At 36.7% G+C, this 18,524-nt stretch overlaps 1 protein-coding gene across 2 annotated transcripts in view; it reads right to left on the reverse strand.

The window, feature by feature from the left end:
- LOC128026053 (protein jagged-2) overlaps positions 1-18,273 on the reverse strand; it is a 32,288-nt gene extending 14,015 nt beyond the window's left edge. The window contains exons 1-6 of one of the 2 annotated variants that reach the window (XM_052612774.1): positions 18,045-18,273; positions 17,154-17,474; positions 7,777-7,837; positions 2,741-2,995; positions 1,881-1,941; positions 676-806 (exon numbers count right to left, since the gene is read on the reverse strand). In XM_052612774.1, coding sequence (XP_052468734.1) covers positions 676-806; positions 1,881-1,941; positions 2,741-2,995; positions 7,777-7,837; positions 17,154-17,474; positions 18,045-18,107 — 892 coding nt within the window. In that variant the 5' untranslated portion in view covers positions 18,108-18,273. The remainder of the gene's footprint in view (positions 1-675; positions 807-1,880; positions 1,942-2,740; positions 2,996-7,776; positions 7,838-17,153; positions 17,475-18,044) is intronic. The other variant, XM_052612775.1, reaches the window with a different exon arrangement.
- Positions 18,274-18,524: the final 251 nt, after the last annotated feature.

The raw sequence follows: 18,524 nt of genomic DNA on the forward strand, positions 1-18,524 counted from the left end.
AGCATATGGCAGATAAGTTGTAACACTCCATTCAAGAGCAGAAAAATGTGTGTGGATGTCAGTGAATGTCTAAAGTGAAAGGGAACAGACCACAACTGCATTCATTTACTATCTTAAAATATTTAACGACACCAGGAATCTCATATAAAAGGGTTATTTTGTGAATGTGTAAGTTTGCAAATTTGTTTGGGCTAACTAAGATTTTTATGTTCATCAATATTGCGTTCAATTAAAGTAATTAAATTAAAGTAAAAACAGTAATATTGTGAAAAATTATTACAATTTAAAATAACTACCTTCTATTCTAATATATTTAAAATGTAGCTTCTTTCATTCCTGAGATGATAACGCTGAATTTCCAGCGGCCATTACTCCAGTCTTCAGTGTCACATGACCCTTCAGAAATCATAATAATATGCTCATTTGGCCCTCAAGCAACATTACTTATTATCATTGGTGTTGATAAAAGAACAACATCTATATGAAATAGAAATGTCCTATAAACATCTTTACGGTCTCTTTTATTCGAACCTTTTAATGCATCCTTGCTGAATAAAAGTACTAACTTATAAAAAAAACTTTTTGATGAACTTTTTAATGTTCTTAATTCAAGATTCAAGATTACAAGAAAAATGTAATCCAATGTCCCCTTTAAATGTAGGCAATCCAACCTACCTTTGTCACACAGAAGTCCTCCCCAGTTCTTCTCACAGGTGCAGGTCCAGGGTTTCACACAGGTGCCATGCACACAGCCCGGGTGCGGCAAACACTCATTGCACAGTGGGCCCTGCCAGCCGTACTTACACCTACAAAACCAACAGAGCATGAACAGGAGTGTGTGTGTGATATTTCTGCACAAGCCTCCCTAAACTGAATCTATACCATTGAACACACAGCATCAAACAGCAGTTAAACCTCTTACATCATGTCATCATAGAATAATTTTCCACTTTCTTTTTTTTTTTTTTAGCATATTAGCATTTATGGCAGTGTCACAAATTGCACATGTACTCTACACCGGTTACTGTAAGAGAGGGAAGTTTGAGTATCACAGAAACAGGAGTGTAAACTTCTTTCCAGTAGCAGACATAGGTCATGACCTATGTCTCTTTCCTAATCTTAGAAAGCAATGAATTCCAGACAGACTGGTGGCCGAAGGTCATTTCCACCTCACATACTTTAAAAGATGGCTGAATAAATACTGAGGAAAAGAAACATAATATAGAGACACACCCATGAGAGAGGTGACCATTCAAAACAGCATACCACCATAATACCCTACTATTTCTTTACTATATTGATTAGTATACTGCATGTAAAATTTCATGTACAGTAATACTGAGTAATACACTTAACAATGTTCACTTTATCAAAGAGCATACTTTTACTATGAACTACCATTTTAAACATTTATTTCTTTACTGATTATTTAATTTAACAGTCAAATTAAAAAAAAAGTTACAAATATTATTTTTTTTAAAGGTGATCACTGGCCAGGTTAAACATGCGAATGTGAAAAGATCATGTGACAAAACATAGTGAGCTCATGTTATAATTGTAAACCGTACGGTACCATAGAGAGTACACTCTCTAATGTGTTTAATGCTTTCATTTTCATTAATAATAACATCCAGTATTTACTGCAGAGTAATCGGTAATAAGCTAATATTCCATTCTATATATAGACATTCATGAGAGAGGCGGAGCTAATATTATCATATTATCCTTCAGTTGTCTGCTCAGCTCATTCAAGACTATTTAAAGCTGCTGTGCATGCCAGAAAATGTGTGTGTGAAACAATTTTACTCTAACGAACAGACTCATTAATCTCGTCGATATGAATGACCTGAGAACAGAAAGAGATATCAACTAACACTTACACACATTCTCCCGGAGATTCACAGATTCCGTGAAGTTCACTGCAGCCTTGCTTACAGAGAGCTGAAAGAAAAAATAAATATCAATGAGCTTTATTATATTTCTTTGCTCTGCCTTGATTTACACATGTAATTTACAGTCACAGACTGATGACAATTAGAATAAGGTGTTCACACATATAATAAGTTTATTGCTGGAGGTCAGGGAAATGTGAAAATGTGATCATAAATGGGATGTTTTACCTGAAAAAATAAAAATAAGAAATATTAAGAATAAGACAATAATAAGATAATATAATAAATAAGAAGTTAAGACTGGCCACATAATATAATATGAATATGAAGTGAATTGATCAGTATTTGATCAATAATAGATCAATAATTGCAATATTTCATTAGCATCTAATGTTACAACCTTACTGTAAAACTATTTATCATTAAATAAAATTACTCATAGTTAAAAAATATTTTGGTCATATTGCCCACCCCATAAGAAGTCACTGCATTCTCCAGTAACAGATAAGAAATCAGTAGTTTTTGCTGGCAAGAAATTCCCAAAAACTGCACGTGATGTTACATGCTACATATTTAATAGTGAAATCACCCACAGTAATATTAAATTCATGGACCACAGTATCTTACACAATGTTGTAGTAAAACATAATATAAAACAAAATGTAAATCTTAAAGTTGGTATGAAACGGAAGTTGTGATCATCTTTTCTTTCCATTTGATTTATATCCAAGTGAAATGAGCTCTTAAACTAGAAACAAAATGTAGGATGGGACTTGATTGGACTGCAAGATCATTTTCATTTGCTAATTGCTGCTATCTTAACTGTGTGTGTTAGCAAACTTGCACACCTTTCTTGCAATCTTGCCCGGTCCAGCCCTCCATGCATTGCTGATTGCCAGACTGATCGCACGTGTAATGGCCAAAGTAATCGTCTCGGGGTCGACACTGTTTGTTGCACTTGTTGCCGTAGTAATTGTGGTCGCAGCGCACTCGCATGCTGTATTGGATGCTGGCTGTTTGGCCCTTGTGCTGAATGAGCTGTCGCTCCTCTCCAGGGTTCATTTCTCCACGATTAACACTTCTCTCGATCAACAGATCATCACCTATGGGAGGTACAGAAACGTTCATTTATATGTATGTGTGCTTGTGTGTGTGTTTGTGTGTGTGTGTGTGTGTGCATATTACAAAGCACGGCCTGTCTTCCTGCTTTAGTGGAACACACACTTGTCCCAGACTGCTTGGGAGCCAGTGAGGAAATAATACAATCAGGAACAGACTTCCAAGGAAAACACACACACATCCAAACTGCCTCTCGAGAAGCAAAGAGAAACGCTGTGACCTTGCGAAGAACTACAGTCACAATGTAGCAGTGTAGGGGAGAGGGGAAGTCTGTTTGTGGGTGTGTGCGGTTGTGTGGGAAAAAGACAAACAGCTTGTTAAAGTGCGAGAGAACACAATATCAACAATGATTCAAATCTAATCTATGCTGTTCATGAAGGTGGGTGTTGGCTTGGGATTCTCACATTGCAGCACTTTCCATTCCAAACAAGAAATTCACACCTGATTAAATTAGCAATAACATCGTCTAGGGATGTGATAGGGATATGGGTAAATGAGGTGGTGACATGATCATCAGAGGCCCAATCACGTACCTGAGGCCAGAGACTCATTTGCATATTACCAATATGAGCGGTAATAAATAAATGACACTAAAATGAATCATTTAAATGCTACAAGTTAATTTAGGTATCAAACTGTACAATATAACTGTACAATAAAATATGTGAAATGAATACACACACACACACACACATTATTAAATGGAAATGTTCAGGACATTTAATGAAGAGAGTCTTCTGCAAATTTTAACATTTATAAAATATATATAAATTGTCAGAGAATCAATTTGAGGACGTCTTAGAGATATGGCAGTGGTATTTCTGACATGTCTTATGTCGACTTTCAGCCAAGGTGCTCTATAAATTGTCCTTGTCTCCCGAATCCTTCCCCACAGCTGAAATCACCCCGCTCGCCCCATCTCAGTCCACTTGCTCTCTTCCTTAAATGGACATATGATTCCAGAAGTGGAACAAAAGCTTTGACATACTTTCCTACTTTCTGACTAAAAAAAGGAATTTGACACACTCTTTCATATCAAATGTGCCATCCCCCTTTTTGCTGTCCTCTCTTTTCCCCCTACAGCAATTATTTACAAAAATACACACCAATCACTCTCTATCTATTAGCTGAAGGAGACACTTAGAGACTGTTACTGGGTAGAGTCACAGTAGTGTGAGTGTGTGTGTGTGGGGGGTGGGTCCTGAAGATAAGCCAGCTCAAGAACACAGTCACACACATGGATAAGAGTCCTAACTATCAAACAGGTAAGCAGATGAACAGCTCTCGCCAGGTCTGGAACGTAATCAGTTGTGTTTATCCGTGAGCTCAATCAACACTAGAACTTCATCCTTGATCTGAGAGGCTTTAGATAAAGAAATATCTCAAGAAACACAGATGATGGCTCCCGTTAGCCTTTAAATCAAAGCATCTTTTCTTAGTTTCTTTTCTTTCCTATTATTTTCTTCCTGTCCCATTCACATCTCTCCATCAGTCTGTCTCCAGTTTGCTCAGTTCCACTGCCTCCATCACAATGGGTGTGATTTGGCCCCCATCGCTACGGCGATAACAGATCAAAAACAATAGACCAAAGAGTCAGACAAGGCCAAATAATTTCCCCTATAATTACACAATGCTCTCTCACCCACTTTTCTAAGTTTTCCTTCATGTTAATGTGCCGCACCTTTCTTAACTTCCCGTTTGCATTTTTTTCCACTTATCCACTTTATTACCATCTAGTGATGTACCAGCCAGCACTACAGCACAAGTGAATCACAATAACGGCCCTTTCTCTGCCCCTTGACAATACGTGAACAATGCAGTTGACCTGCTGGCCAGAAAGAGCTATTTAGAGTCCAAATGTAGAGCTGGAGAGACGGACTTCCTGAAAGGTAAAAAGCCCCGTGGGACCCTCCCCTCAATGGGCCCCTGATACCTGATGCCCTGCAAACGCCAAAACTGGCTTCTTGCATCTAAAGCCAGATTTCGCTTTTTATTACTTGACGGCCTGATCTACATCTGTGAGCTAATTCTAGAAGATAGAGTTGGAAAAAAACCTGTAAAAAAAATAATATAAATTGAAAAGTGTGAGGCAGGTATGACAGCCTGACGATGAATTGATCTCCTGCTGACAATGGATATGTCTGTGGTGTCTAGGAAACAAAAATCATGCACAAATATAAACACAGAAACCACCCGGTGTGATGATGATTTCTTTCAAAGAAGTTAATTTTCATTATTTTAACTATTCAAAATAATTACAACAATAGCATGCAATTATGCAATACCTAAAGATGTGTATTTAATAATAAGAAATATTACACAATATTAAAGATTAAAAAGTAAATCTCTCCATAAAAAGTTCGAAACGAGAAAAAATATACAAATATATATTTTCTAAAACGTATATATATATATATATGTATATATATGCACACTAAACACTATACAGCATTAAATATATAATTTAGAGTTAAATATATACTTAATAATTAATTAAATAAGAATATTTAAGATTACATTTTTTTTTTTAATAGTATTAATTAAATATTGGCAATTATTAATTTAAAAAGCCTATAATAGAAACATAAATGTTCACCTTAAGCTTGCACATTTAAAAAAAAGTGATCTATTAGCAAACAGTCATTCTTGGCACCCTTGCATTCATAATGCATCAGGAACGTACACAGCCTCTCACTGCCTCTTCACCTGCTGATGTCTCACCTTGTCATCTCGGTGATCATCTAAAAAAAATGCAGACTAGATCTTGCTCATGGTCTGTCTTTCTGAGATCTATTCTCCATTTGAAGCAAATGAACATCATGTGCTGAACTTCGAAAAGTCACATGACAACTGTCCGACAGGGCTGTGTATGTGAACAAATCAGTTGCTTGTTAATGTTGTGTGCATTTGTGAGAGTGTATATTCATGCCAGTCTTGTCAGTAGCCCTTTGATTTATGACTGACTGGCAGCGGTGTATTTGTTTGTGTGTGTGTGTGTGTGTGTGTGTGTATTGTGAAGAATAGTAGCATTGCAGCTGTTCAGACAATAATTAGCTCAGAGACATGTGTGGAAAATAACAAGCAACTACAGTAATTAATGTCTTAACGAGGCGATGACCTTCTTTGTTTAGACCCAAACTCTCTCCAGGGATTTTAAACATGACTCACTGAGTATAAACAGTTTCCATTTATATGCTAAAACAACCTACATGGCCCATTAAGGGCACTAGCACACTAGCAACAAACAGCCACACAAGATAATCATACACAAATAAACATAAACTAATCTATACAAACACTGGGATCTACTGTAAAGTGTTTAAAATGAAGCTTTACACAAAATAAATGTGTACATAGACGTTTTACCTCTGTTTCTTCCATTGACAGTAGAATAATAATTCTTTTTTTAAGAAATATACTTAGATTATACAATAAGATATCATTAGACATAATCAATCTACATTTTTGCCTAATAAATTTTTTTTCTACTTGTTTCTGACCAAATTACAAACACACCACAGCAGTAACCCCAGAACAACCTGCTTAGCAATCCTCACATAGCAGTGACATTAACACTCCACATTAGATGTCTTCCCAAAACACATAAAATAAGTTTACTTTAAATTATCCAGTCGAATCTGTGAATCTCCAGTCCAGTCTCAATAATAATAATAACTTTGCTAGTATTATGTGCTTAACTTCTCATTATGAAAACCACATTAGGTGAATTTGACTTTTTGATTATTGTAGTTTTTGAATAGAAGTATCTTTTGCTTACCATACCAAGACTGCATTTATTTGGCAACATCTGGGTAAGACAATACACAGATCAACATTCACACAGTGTGTTAACATGTCCTGCACACTGGGTTTTCATTCTCTTAGAGTGAATTTAGAGTGCTTGCTGGTCAAGAAAGTTTTTAAAATGTTAAAAACTATAAACCAATACTGGTTTAAAAATGTTTGGTCGATATACAATCCTGAGTTTGCAGTTACTGTTGGCATTACAGAAATTCAGTTTTTATCTCGTCAGTGTTTATATGAAACTTTAATTTTTTCATAAGTACATTTAATTTATGTCTGATAATTTTTTATGAGAATTATATATATATATATATATATATATATATATATATATATATATTTAATAATATAGGCCAATTTAGCAAAAATATTGCAACCACAAGCATGAAAGATTGGATGTGTAGAACTTATTACATGACAGGCATCTGAATTCTGCAGAAATCTTTGTAATTATCTGTTCATGCAAATTCTTTTATGGGCCTGTCAGTAACCCTTTTGCAGTTCAAAGACACGTCAAACCACAGGCATCCAACTCTGTCTTAACACTCTTATCGACCACCTGCATTGTTTGTTGTACTAAAAGAAACAGCAGCTCTCTGTGAAAATGTAAAAAGGACGTAGTCTCACTCTGATACACAACAAAAAGGAGTCTAAGAAAGATTTGCAGAGAATTTAACAAATTTCAGAATTTACAGAGAATTTCTCATAAAAGCACAGCATACTTAATGCAGGCTCATGCATCAATCCCTCTACACTGAGTAACTTAAACTGTATGGATCCATTTCATATCTCACTCCAGAAACCCTGTTGTACATCCTAAATGTTTCTCATACAGTCAAATGTAAAATCTGACTTGTGTCACTAGTAGATGTGAACTTGCTCAAGAGAGAGATTGTTGGTACTGATGAGAAATTATAGATCATAGCAGTGTGTGTCAAGTTATTGAGAAATAATTACTCACTGCTGTCTGGGATTGTTTGATTGTCCCAGTCCCAAGCCTCCACGATCAGAGTGTACGCTCGCTAGGAGATAGAGAGAAAGAGCTGGTTAGCTGATATGCACAGACAAATCGTCTTCAGAGGCAAAGTCTATGCTGAAGACAAACACAAAATATCAATAAAACACACACACACAAAACAATGGCAAAAGAAACACAGGCAAAAAAATAAAAAAAATCATATTTTACAGACGCAAAATGAAAGAAATACTTATTACACTACCATTGAAAAGTTAATTTATTGAAGAAAAAAAGCTTAATGACCCTAAATTTTTGAACAGTAGTGTTATATTGAGACAATATACGGGGGCAAAGTATAACATTTGTTAGGCCGGCTATAGAGATAGTCAGAAGTCATGCCTTCAAATAAAAAAGTTTTTTATGTTAACTTCACAAAACCAATGTTAAAAGGGCATCTGGAGGCCTCCTCCAAAAAAAAAAATCTAGGGATTTTGTCAGTTATTCTAGAGTTGGGTTAGTGTGTAGCCAATATCTAACACTGGAAATCTATTTTACGTGCTCATATTGATCCCGTGTGTATATGTGTGTGTGCCTTTTTAATAGCAACATGAGTAACCTGGTTCCCACGGTCTGGTGACTGATTCGCTGATGACCAGATGAATGATGAAATGGTGCAATGATGTTTGTAGGAGCATGTATCAGACCACTGCTGTAGTCAACAATTCATAAATGATCCTGTGATGTTTATGCATGTACTTTTTTCATACAGAGGCATGCTTCAACAGTGTTCTTTAGTTCATTTATTTCATGGGAAAATGGTTTGCTAACTCAAGTCAAATAACAGCATGGGCAGAATGACTTTAAAAGGTTCAAAAGATTCCAGAACCATGCGGCAGTACTTCACAGTGAGTGAAGTGAACTGACTGTAAGACGGGAGAGGTCATGTTTTTTCACTCAAGCGAGGGGATTTGCATGTTTCTTCCCTTTAATCTGACAGAACCTGAGTGCTTTTGATTTACAAACTTTGGCCTGGATGAACATTTCAGGAAATGTCTGAAACATTAGAAGGAAATCTCTGGGACAGGATAGCACACAACAGAGTGTAATAAACTTCTGTGTAATTAAGAACTTTTTTCCTTCAGCTTAAGTCTGCAAATGAAAATGGTTTAAAAACCACACTAACACCATTAATTTCCAACACTTTGGCACAACAAATGCAATTATACTGCTTTTTATAATACAAAGATGTGGAAAACAGTGGAAAATTCTGAAGAGGCAATTTTAGCAGGTCAATGTTTGGATGAAAGGTTGTATTTTTTGGGGGGGGGTGGGGTAGCAGAGTAGCACGGCATGAGAATCATGCGCATGGATTTTGTGTGCTGACACTCATGCATCTTTTCTCTGGAAGCATGAATCAGCACGCTAACATCAGTGAAGCCAAACCACACATACTTGTAGGTGCATGCAGTAAATGGTATAGGAAGGAAATACTCCTGATACAGGCATGGCTTCAATAAACCTCTAAAAAAATTCAAGCCGAATGTTTTGGCATTTCATCGTCTTTTGTATTTGTACTTTTTTTTTATGTATATAGACAGGTTATAACAGATCCGTAAATTATGCAAACCCCTTTAGAAATCATTTAACATGAATAGCAGTAACGGTGGTAGAAACTGAAGGTTGCTCATGAAGAAACTGATGGAGAACTACAAAATACCATCACAATCCAAATATAAACTGATTATTGAACTTAAAGGTGTGTCAGTAATACTGTCTCGGAAATGTCATCACATTTGCTGTCTTGTTGGGTTCTGTCATTCTGTCCATAAGTTTTCAGTTGTTTTCCTTTGCTCTGGATATCTCGCTCTTTGACCTGTTTCTTGTGTCAAATCTGCCTTGAGAAACCAGCTTTCTCTTATATTCTGCTGCTTTGCATCAGTGTAATAAGCTATGTGAATAACGCATTAGTAGCCAGCAAGATAATACCTGACATAATTTCAACATTGTGAGACTTTCACAGGGCTACGCATTTAAAATGGCCAGGCATACGCAAACTATTGAGCCAGATCTCATGTGCCATAAATGTGTCATATAATGAAAAATACAAGGGATATTTGTTCTACTAAAATATTTCAAAGTTCATGCAATTAAGTATGGAGCTCTTTGCAATCCTCATGGAAACTTCAAACAAACTCCATTCTCGAAGACAGACTTCTTGATTTATTGTTCAGTACGGTTGATGATTCACTCTAATTTAGTCACATGCAATGAATATGTTAGATGTACATCACCGTTCAAAAGTTTGGGGTTGGAGAGACGTTTTCTTTTTTCTTTCTTTTTTGTCAACATATGCTCACTAAGATTTTATATTTTTCCATTTTAATGTGTTAAAAATATACTGAAATGTTTTCCTACAATCCTAAATTTTGAAAGATATTACTCCAGTAATTACTCTACCTCTGTGTCATATGATACTTCAGTAATCATTCTAAAGATGCTGATTTGGTGCTCAGGAGACATTTCTTGTTAATATCAATGCTGATAAAAAAAATAATAAAAAAGATCAGCATTTGTTTGCAATAGATATCTTTTGTATCATTATAAATGTCTTTACTGTCACATTTGATCCATTTAATTTGATCAAAATTTGTTCACATATTATCCTAATTGGCTTACATAGAATTTTCTAATAAAATGCAATAAAATTATCTGTGGGTATGCAGTACTGCCATAATAAAGGGAAAGTCCACCCCATTTTTTTTTTTTATTACAGGTAAGATTAAATTAAATTTTTGGATTAACTATTTATTTAATGTATTTAAGTACTTTGATATGAGGCTTGCATCACAAATCCACTAAAAATAATCATTACTGTGGGAAGGAAAATAAAACTAGTTTAACTTATGTTTGATTAAAGTTAACTTAATATTGTATTTTTGTGCAATGTATATGTTATTTTTTCACAAACATTTTCTTTGACAAGAGACAATAATTGGCGGACCCCCTGCAGTCCTGCCACAGACCCCCTAGGGCTTGCCTACTGCTTTATAATATCAAGAATAACATCCAAACCCATTAAATGTTCCGGATGTTGAGGAATCAATGTCAGCAAATTAATGAAAGGCTTTGTGTAGCATTAGTTTCCAGCATGAGCATATTGATGTTAACACCTGGTCAGTGCAGTGGCGCAAGACAAAGTTACTAATCTCCAAAGACAGCCATCAGACACCAACCCAGGGAATAGCAGGAGCAGGAAGGAGTTAGAGGGAAATAAGACACCCACATGCATATACACATGCCAGCAGATACAGTGAAACACACGCACACACTGGCAATGAATAAATTACACCTCCTAAGTGACACAGTTTTTACACCTCAGAGGGCAGTGAGAAGGACGTACATTGTGAGAACCTAGCCTGACTGTGCCTTTTATTATCATATACACTCAGACCAGATTTTAATATACCAGTCCCTATACAGTAGGTGATGATACACAGGGCAACTTTTTGAGCAGTGTTGCTGAGCAATTTTGCCATCAATGGGTAACCAGGTGAGACACAGAGCCCACGACTGATTTAAAGTATCCAGATAAAAATTTGTTGCCCATTCTCAATGGGAAAGTTTTCAAGCAGCATTGCTCCAAAAAGTTGCCCCGTATATCGTCACCTACTGTATAGGGACTGTTATATTAAAATCTGATCTGAGTGTATATGATGATAAAAAGCACAGGATTAAGGTCAAATGCAAATCAATGCACAGTGACACACTTAAACGGAAACTGTTCCACTTAAATGTGATATGTGCAGGCTGGTAACACACCTGTGTAAGTCCCTTCATACCCCATGTGCTTGGGTTTCTGTGGCACAGAATTAACGATGGTTAGCACTAGTGAGTGGATGCAAAACAAAACATAATGCCCCAAAATTCCATCCTTTCCATGATTTTCTGCTCCAGTGAATATGGGTCAGTTTAGGACAAGAATTTCAGACAGACAGACTCTGTTCCATTACCTTATCAAGAAGATTTCAAGAAAACTTTGCACAGATCATATGGACTGCTTGTAATTTTTTTTCAGTGGTGTTTTGAGTCATTTCAGAGCTTGACAGTGTCAAAGACAGTCAAATGGGTTTGGATGAACATCAAGGTGAGTAATTACTGACAGAACCTTTGAGATAATTATTTCTTTAGATGGTCTGGAGTGGTTAGTAAAACTGTCTAGCTACAGTAATATGATAGAAAATCCTACATTGAATCAACTATATTTATTAATCATAATAAGTAACATTTCTGATAAATAATAGAAGAATAATTATCCATTTTGTTTAAGTTGACTGCATGAAAAATAACATGAGTTGCAGGAACATTGAGCTTCTGAAGACTAAATCAGCCCAGATGGAAACATGCTTGCATTAATAGATCTGATATCAACTGTTAACACTCCTGACATCACAGTGCAGTTGAAGAACACAAAGCAGGTTTGCATCAAACACCTGTGATCTAATGTGCAGCCAACTATACAGAATGCTCACAAAAAAAAAGAGGAGAGAGAAACAGTCGTGAAACAAGAGACCCAACACTCATCCAAGATTTAAAGAAAGCAGGATGGGGTTAAAGGGGGACAGGAGAGATTTGAAAATAAAGAAATAAATGGAAAGAGTAGAGGAGATCAAATAAAGTTTTAACATTTAGTCATGCCCTCATAACTGTTTTAGCCGTAAAGAATTAATGAGTCAAGTTTGTCTGTCACTAGAATCCCTGTTACTAGAATCTCTTTTAGTAAAACTTTTAATGTGAAGAAATCGCCCTAGCATCTTGACAGGTCTGCGATTTAAAACGGAGACAGAACTGACAAAGCAAAGGTACAGTAATGTAAGTGTCCTGACCAATTATCTCAATACAGCCAGATACACTGGCAGCTTCAGATAGAGCTAACGTTATCTTTGGTAAAGATACATTGCTATTGTATTATTTCTGTTTGGTTGTAAAAAGATCTCTTTCCTTAAATGTGTATTCAGGATTTAGATTAAAGTCTGAGAACTTATCGTGAAACAGAACATGGACTTGTAGAGCTCTATACTTGTGTGTACTCAGTGGGAGTGGATTCTTATCCAAAAACAAAGGATGGTATGCTGGAAGAGTATCAAAGATCTCACAGCTGTAGGACGTCGGACACAGCAGGACTTATAAGGCTCATAAACATCACCTTCCGTAAACTGCGTCCCTCCCCTGGCACACCCGATTCGCTAAGAAACTATGGACAACAGCAGATGTAAGTGTCTCGCAAATTTCAGATTAGCTGATGTTCTACTAAATAACAATGATGATGCACCAAGTGCAATGATTTAACTGTATCCAACAGTATATTGTCTACCATTCCTTAAATTGCAGAGAAAATAATGGGAGGATTATTCTCACTAGCAAGTGTCTCTCTGTGGTTTGCCAGTTCCAAAAATAACTATTAAACATCACAGCAGGAGGATTTCCTTCCTACTATTGACTGTCTTCACCAGTATTAACACAAGACTGCAAATATTTCTCCCTTCAGACTTCAACCGAGTTACAGCAAGGAAGAATATTCAGAAGTTCCCCAGCTGAATGTGAGACCAGTTTCTCACATGACTCACCTGCAAAGCTTATTAAACAGCACTTATGAATCTATTCATAGGCAGGTGACCAGATAACGTTCTGAGACACAGTCTAGTCCTAAAACTAAACTTAAGTAGGCAACTGTGAAATAGTCTTAAATTGAATAGGGAAACCAAATAGTCCATAGAAAAACACAGATGTTCTTATGCATACCAGAAATGACAGGAAATCAACAAATTTGTGTATGATAGACAGACAGATAGATAGACAGTCCCAAAGCGTCTCATTATATACAGTACAGACCAAACGTTTGGACACACCTTCTCATTCAAAGAGTTTTCTTTATTTTCATGACTATGAAAATTGTAGATACACACTGAAGGCATCAAAACTATGAATTAACACATGTGGAATTATATACATAACAAAAAAATGTGAAACAACTGAAAATATGTCATATTCTAGGTTCTTCAAAGTAGCCACCTTTTGCTTTGATTACTGCTTTGCACACTCTTGGCATTCTCCTGATGAGCTTCAAGTGGTAGTCGCCTGAAATGGTCTTCCAACAGTCTTGAAGGAGTTCCCCGAGAGATGTTTAGCACTTGTTGGCCCTTTTGCCTTCTGTCTGCGGTCCAGCTCACCCCTAAACCATCTCGATTGGGTTCAGGTCCGGTGACTGTGGAGGCCAGGTCATCTGGCACAGCACCCCATCACTCCCCTTTCTTGGTCAAATAGCCCTTGATGCCTTCAGTGTGACTCTACAATTTTCATAGTCATGAAAATAAAGAAAACTCTTTGAATGAGAAGGTGTATCCAAACTTTTGGTCTGTACTGTATGTACATGATTTCATCTTCAACTGAGCAATTATTGTGTGTTTAAAACAAAGCCGTTTTAAAAGATGTGTATATAACAGAAGAACACAGGCCACTCTCACCACAACATTACTGTTATCACCATGGCCTAAATCTGACTCAAATGCAGTGATTCCACGTTTTTCACTACTTACAAAACATATTTACCAGGTCAAATAAAAACAACAACAAACTCACACTCAGGTAAGCACTGTGTGGTTTGAGTCAAATGTTGTACCCACAGTAATGCCCCTTGCGTTATCTTACAAACTATCTGTTCTGGTCTATTTAGCAACAATGCTGCTATCTGAAACATGATCGTGTAGACAACTCCCACTGCCTCTCTCTTTCTCTTCTCCATCTTTCTGGTTGTGATATCACTCCATGAGCATGCCAGTTCTAGTCAAGAGATCTGTCTTGTGTAAATTGTGCCTTTCTTGAAAAAAAAGGGGAAAAAAGCAATCTTACTTTTGCCCAAAACAGCATGAGCTCATGCAACTGTTGCCCTTCACTGGTGACCATATATAAAGATTATTTCACTAAGAAAATAAAAATTTGCTTTAATGATCAAAGTTTAATGATTGATGATGTTCATGAATGATTCATGAATGATTCCTTACTACAGTAACATCAATTGTAGCAACTGTTTAGTTGTAAGTGTTGTAGACTTGCTGCTGAATAAAAAAAAACTTAAACCAGCATTGGCAGGTCCACTTTTCAGCTACACCATCATAGACAGACAGATAATACATACAGTAGGCTATAGCTAAAGTGAAATATTCAGAATGGATTGATAGATATGTTGTTGGTTGGTGTTTTAAACACTATGCCAGCTTACTTGGATATTTTCATGGAAAGAAACAAGTTACTATATATTAATGAGAATGTGAATAATATGAGAGAATACTATAAAAGGTTCATTTAAAGTTTGAGTTAGATATATATTTAGTCATGGGCGCCTGCACTAGAAAAATAAATAATCGATAATGCTCAATCAGGGTTTTCCTGCTCATTTGCATGACACGTCAACGTCAATATCACGTAATCGTGTGGGTCAGTAACCGGTCGGGACTCGAAGTGTGTACACAGAGAAAAACACTCTCACTCAGACGCACACGAAGGGTGAACCAACTCCAGGGTATGTCAAGTCTTCTGGTACCCCACCGTCAGCAGAAATGAGAAAAAGGTGTTTATTATATTCAAAATCTGGATATTTATCTTACGAAAAACCCATGGTTTCGCTACAGGGGGACTTTATTCACCCCCGGAGCCGTGTGAGGGACGTTTTATTACAGATGTGCGCACTTTATTTCACGTCTTCTGAACAGTTGACAATAAACACTTGCTTACCCCAACAAACACTCGCTTGTAAGACTTGAAAGAGCAATGACCATATTTAATATAATTTCAATTGGATTATTCTGAAAGAATAAAGTCACACACGTCTAGGATGCTTCGAGGGTGAGTATATCCTTCTATAGAAGATTCATTGTTGGGTTAAATAACCATTTAGGAACTCTCAAAAAACTCCCATCACTGAATCTGTCTACATTGTGAAAGGAATTTCTTACTTACATCACACTTTCATTGGCACTTTATGTTTTATGATGAGAGAGTTCATGATTGCAGAATTCAGTTAGTCAAGGAGCGCGCGCACTCGACAAAACACCGGCATTTCAACTCATTCATTTCATTACTTTATTCCCTTTATTTTACGTTACCTCCAAAAAAAGATAGGGGCCATGCACAAAAGATAGCCTAATTAGTATGTATGCAGGTAGGCTACATCTAATTTAAATAGACTAATTAATGACTAATTTTATGCTATGTTGCTTGTTGTTATTATAGTACATATAGGGAAACAAAAATCCTTTTTTTCTGTCCAACTAACATAATCAGACAGTTAAAATTTGATATTTCAACAAAGTATTTTTTAAAACAAATGTAACATTAGCCTAATCACTTTATTTTTTTTATTTGTCTGAATTTGTAATAGTCTAAATATATAGGCTACATTTATATAAAATAGCAAAATATATGTAAATCTAATTTCATTTTGAGGTGGCAGACGGGGTGGTTCGCCCAGGGCGCCATAAAAGAACCGCCACTGACCGGTGGATAGATGAATGACTAGTACTGATCGTCTTCCTTCTAAACTCCGCAATACATGGTCGTATTGCAGCCCCTTGAAGTAAAACACACAAGGTCCTATAAATACGACACCATCAGTTAAACGTGTAATTGTATACCCTGCGCGCGCGAGAGACACGCACCAGCCGCCGCTATCTCAGCCGAACGCGCGCCGTAACCGGAGATGCTCTACTCATCATCTCTGCGATTAACACCAATGACCACCATGATACCGACCTCTCCTCTTCCCATCGAGTCAAACATTTGCTTTGCAATAGCGTAGGCTACCAGTTGCTGTTGTTAAGACCAAATGCATGTTCACGTGTGCGTTTTCAATCTGCTGGAAACGTTTTGGAACAAGGTGGTTTCAAGCTGGTCTAAACCGGTCGTTAAGATCTAGCAATACCATCTTGGACCAACAACAAACCTGATCTTAAGGTGGTCAAGCTGGCTTTAAGTGGAAATATCAACCAGTTTGGACTCTTAATCATAATTTTAGACCAGATAGCATTTCCACAGATCTTAAGGTGGATAATACGTCATATAGCATTAAATCCTTATCATAAGCTGGGCTTCATATTATTTATTATTTTGTTACTCCCCAAATGTCAAATAAAAGTGACACCCAGCAGTGTTAAGCTCTGACACCATTGAACTTAATTATTGAAGACAATTCGAGTTCAAAAACTTATACAATCTAGCAGATATTTTTTCACAGTGTAGACTAAATAGACCTAATATAGAAAACGTCCACAAAAGGTGTTTGTTTGTTGTTGAAGAGCTGATGAAAGAGAGTATCGGTGAACACCTACCGGCCAGGCGAACTGAAAGGGGATGATAACGGTCCCGAGGTCATTGGCCCTGTTTGGGTTTCCACTGAATCCTTTTAACTGAAACGTATTCCCTCCGATCACGCTCGAGCTCCCAGTGCCGTAAGTACAAAACCCAGATGTGGTGACCTCCACCTGGTATTCCTTTAGACACACTCTCAAGTACGTGTCACATTCGTCCCGGTCGCACAGACCGTCTCGTGCGCTCCGTGCGCCGTCACAGCAGTTTCCATTAGCGAGCTCACCCCTGTTATTCTCCACGCTGATCAACTGTAACTCAAAATAACCCGACGACTGGCATACCTAAAAATAACATAAACAGCAGTTAAATTATGAAATGCAAACATATTGGCTTTGTAAGACTTAACAGAATCATTTGTCAGCCTTCCAAAAAAATAAAAAAAATAATACAAGACAGAACATGCAGCTCAACACAATATAGCGGATACAGTGCACTGACGTACATTTGTTTAAGGAGTGATCTTTTTATGGTTATTACAAGGGTATTGTTATTACAAGGGTTATACAAGGGTATTGCAAATATACCAGTCAAATGCACTCGCACAAATATGAATCTGTTTGTGCATTAATGAAATATGCACTTTGCTTTAGGAATAATTTAGACAATGCTTTAAAAGTTTCTGTGTAGATGCATTACAGTGCACGCGAACTGGCTTTAAAACGCCTTTAAAGTTCAAGGATCAAGATCACATGATTCTACTGACAGCAGGGTAATTTTATTAGGACAAGAATCCCAAAATCTAATTTGACAAAAATGAATGAGTTCAGTTTAAAACGGTTGTTTAATATATTGTCTTTTCAACCAGTGAATGAAAGGTTGGACTTAAAAAGGCATAAGGAAGTTTAACTCACCTCAGTCCAAAACGTCACAATTAAGAACACTACTGAGAAACAAGCTCCAAAATAGTTATGCATGACTCCTATGAAGTTAGTACGACATGGTTAAAAAAAGAAAACACATATATGCATTATTATCCACAAAAATCCAGCCATTCAAAATGATTCCTTTCTCCGCAAGACGTCCAGAAGATGAGATGGAAGTAATCCACTCACTCCTCCAGCGTGCTGCTCTCACTATATCAGTCAACTACTAGCCGTCTGAACGGGCTTGATCGACAGTTCAATAAACCATTGGCAAGTCATCAGCTCTAGTAGAACATCTGCCTCAGCCAATAGCATTGTCAGAGGGCGGGGCCTTCTTATTAATTATATATCTCACAGGCTTATTGAATTAGTTCGTAGAGTAAGTATGAAAAAAATATTTTAAAGCGTCTAAAAAGTACTATTATTATTTAATAATTGTAATCTTTCACAACAGGAATGATTTTCCAT

This window comes from Carassius gibelio, chromosome A13, assembly GCF_023724105.1.
Source record: "Carassius gibelio isolate Cgi1373 ecotype wild population from Czech Republic chromosome A13, carGib1.2-hapl.c, whole genome shotgun sequence".
Taxonomy (NCBI): Eukaryota; Metazoa; Chordata; class Actinopteri; order Cypriniformes; family Cyprinidae; genus Carassius; species Carassius gibelio.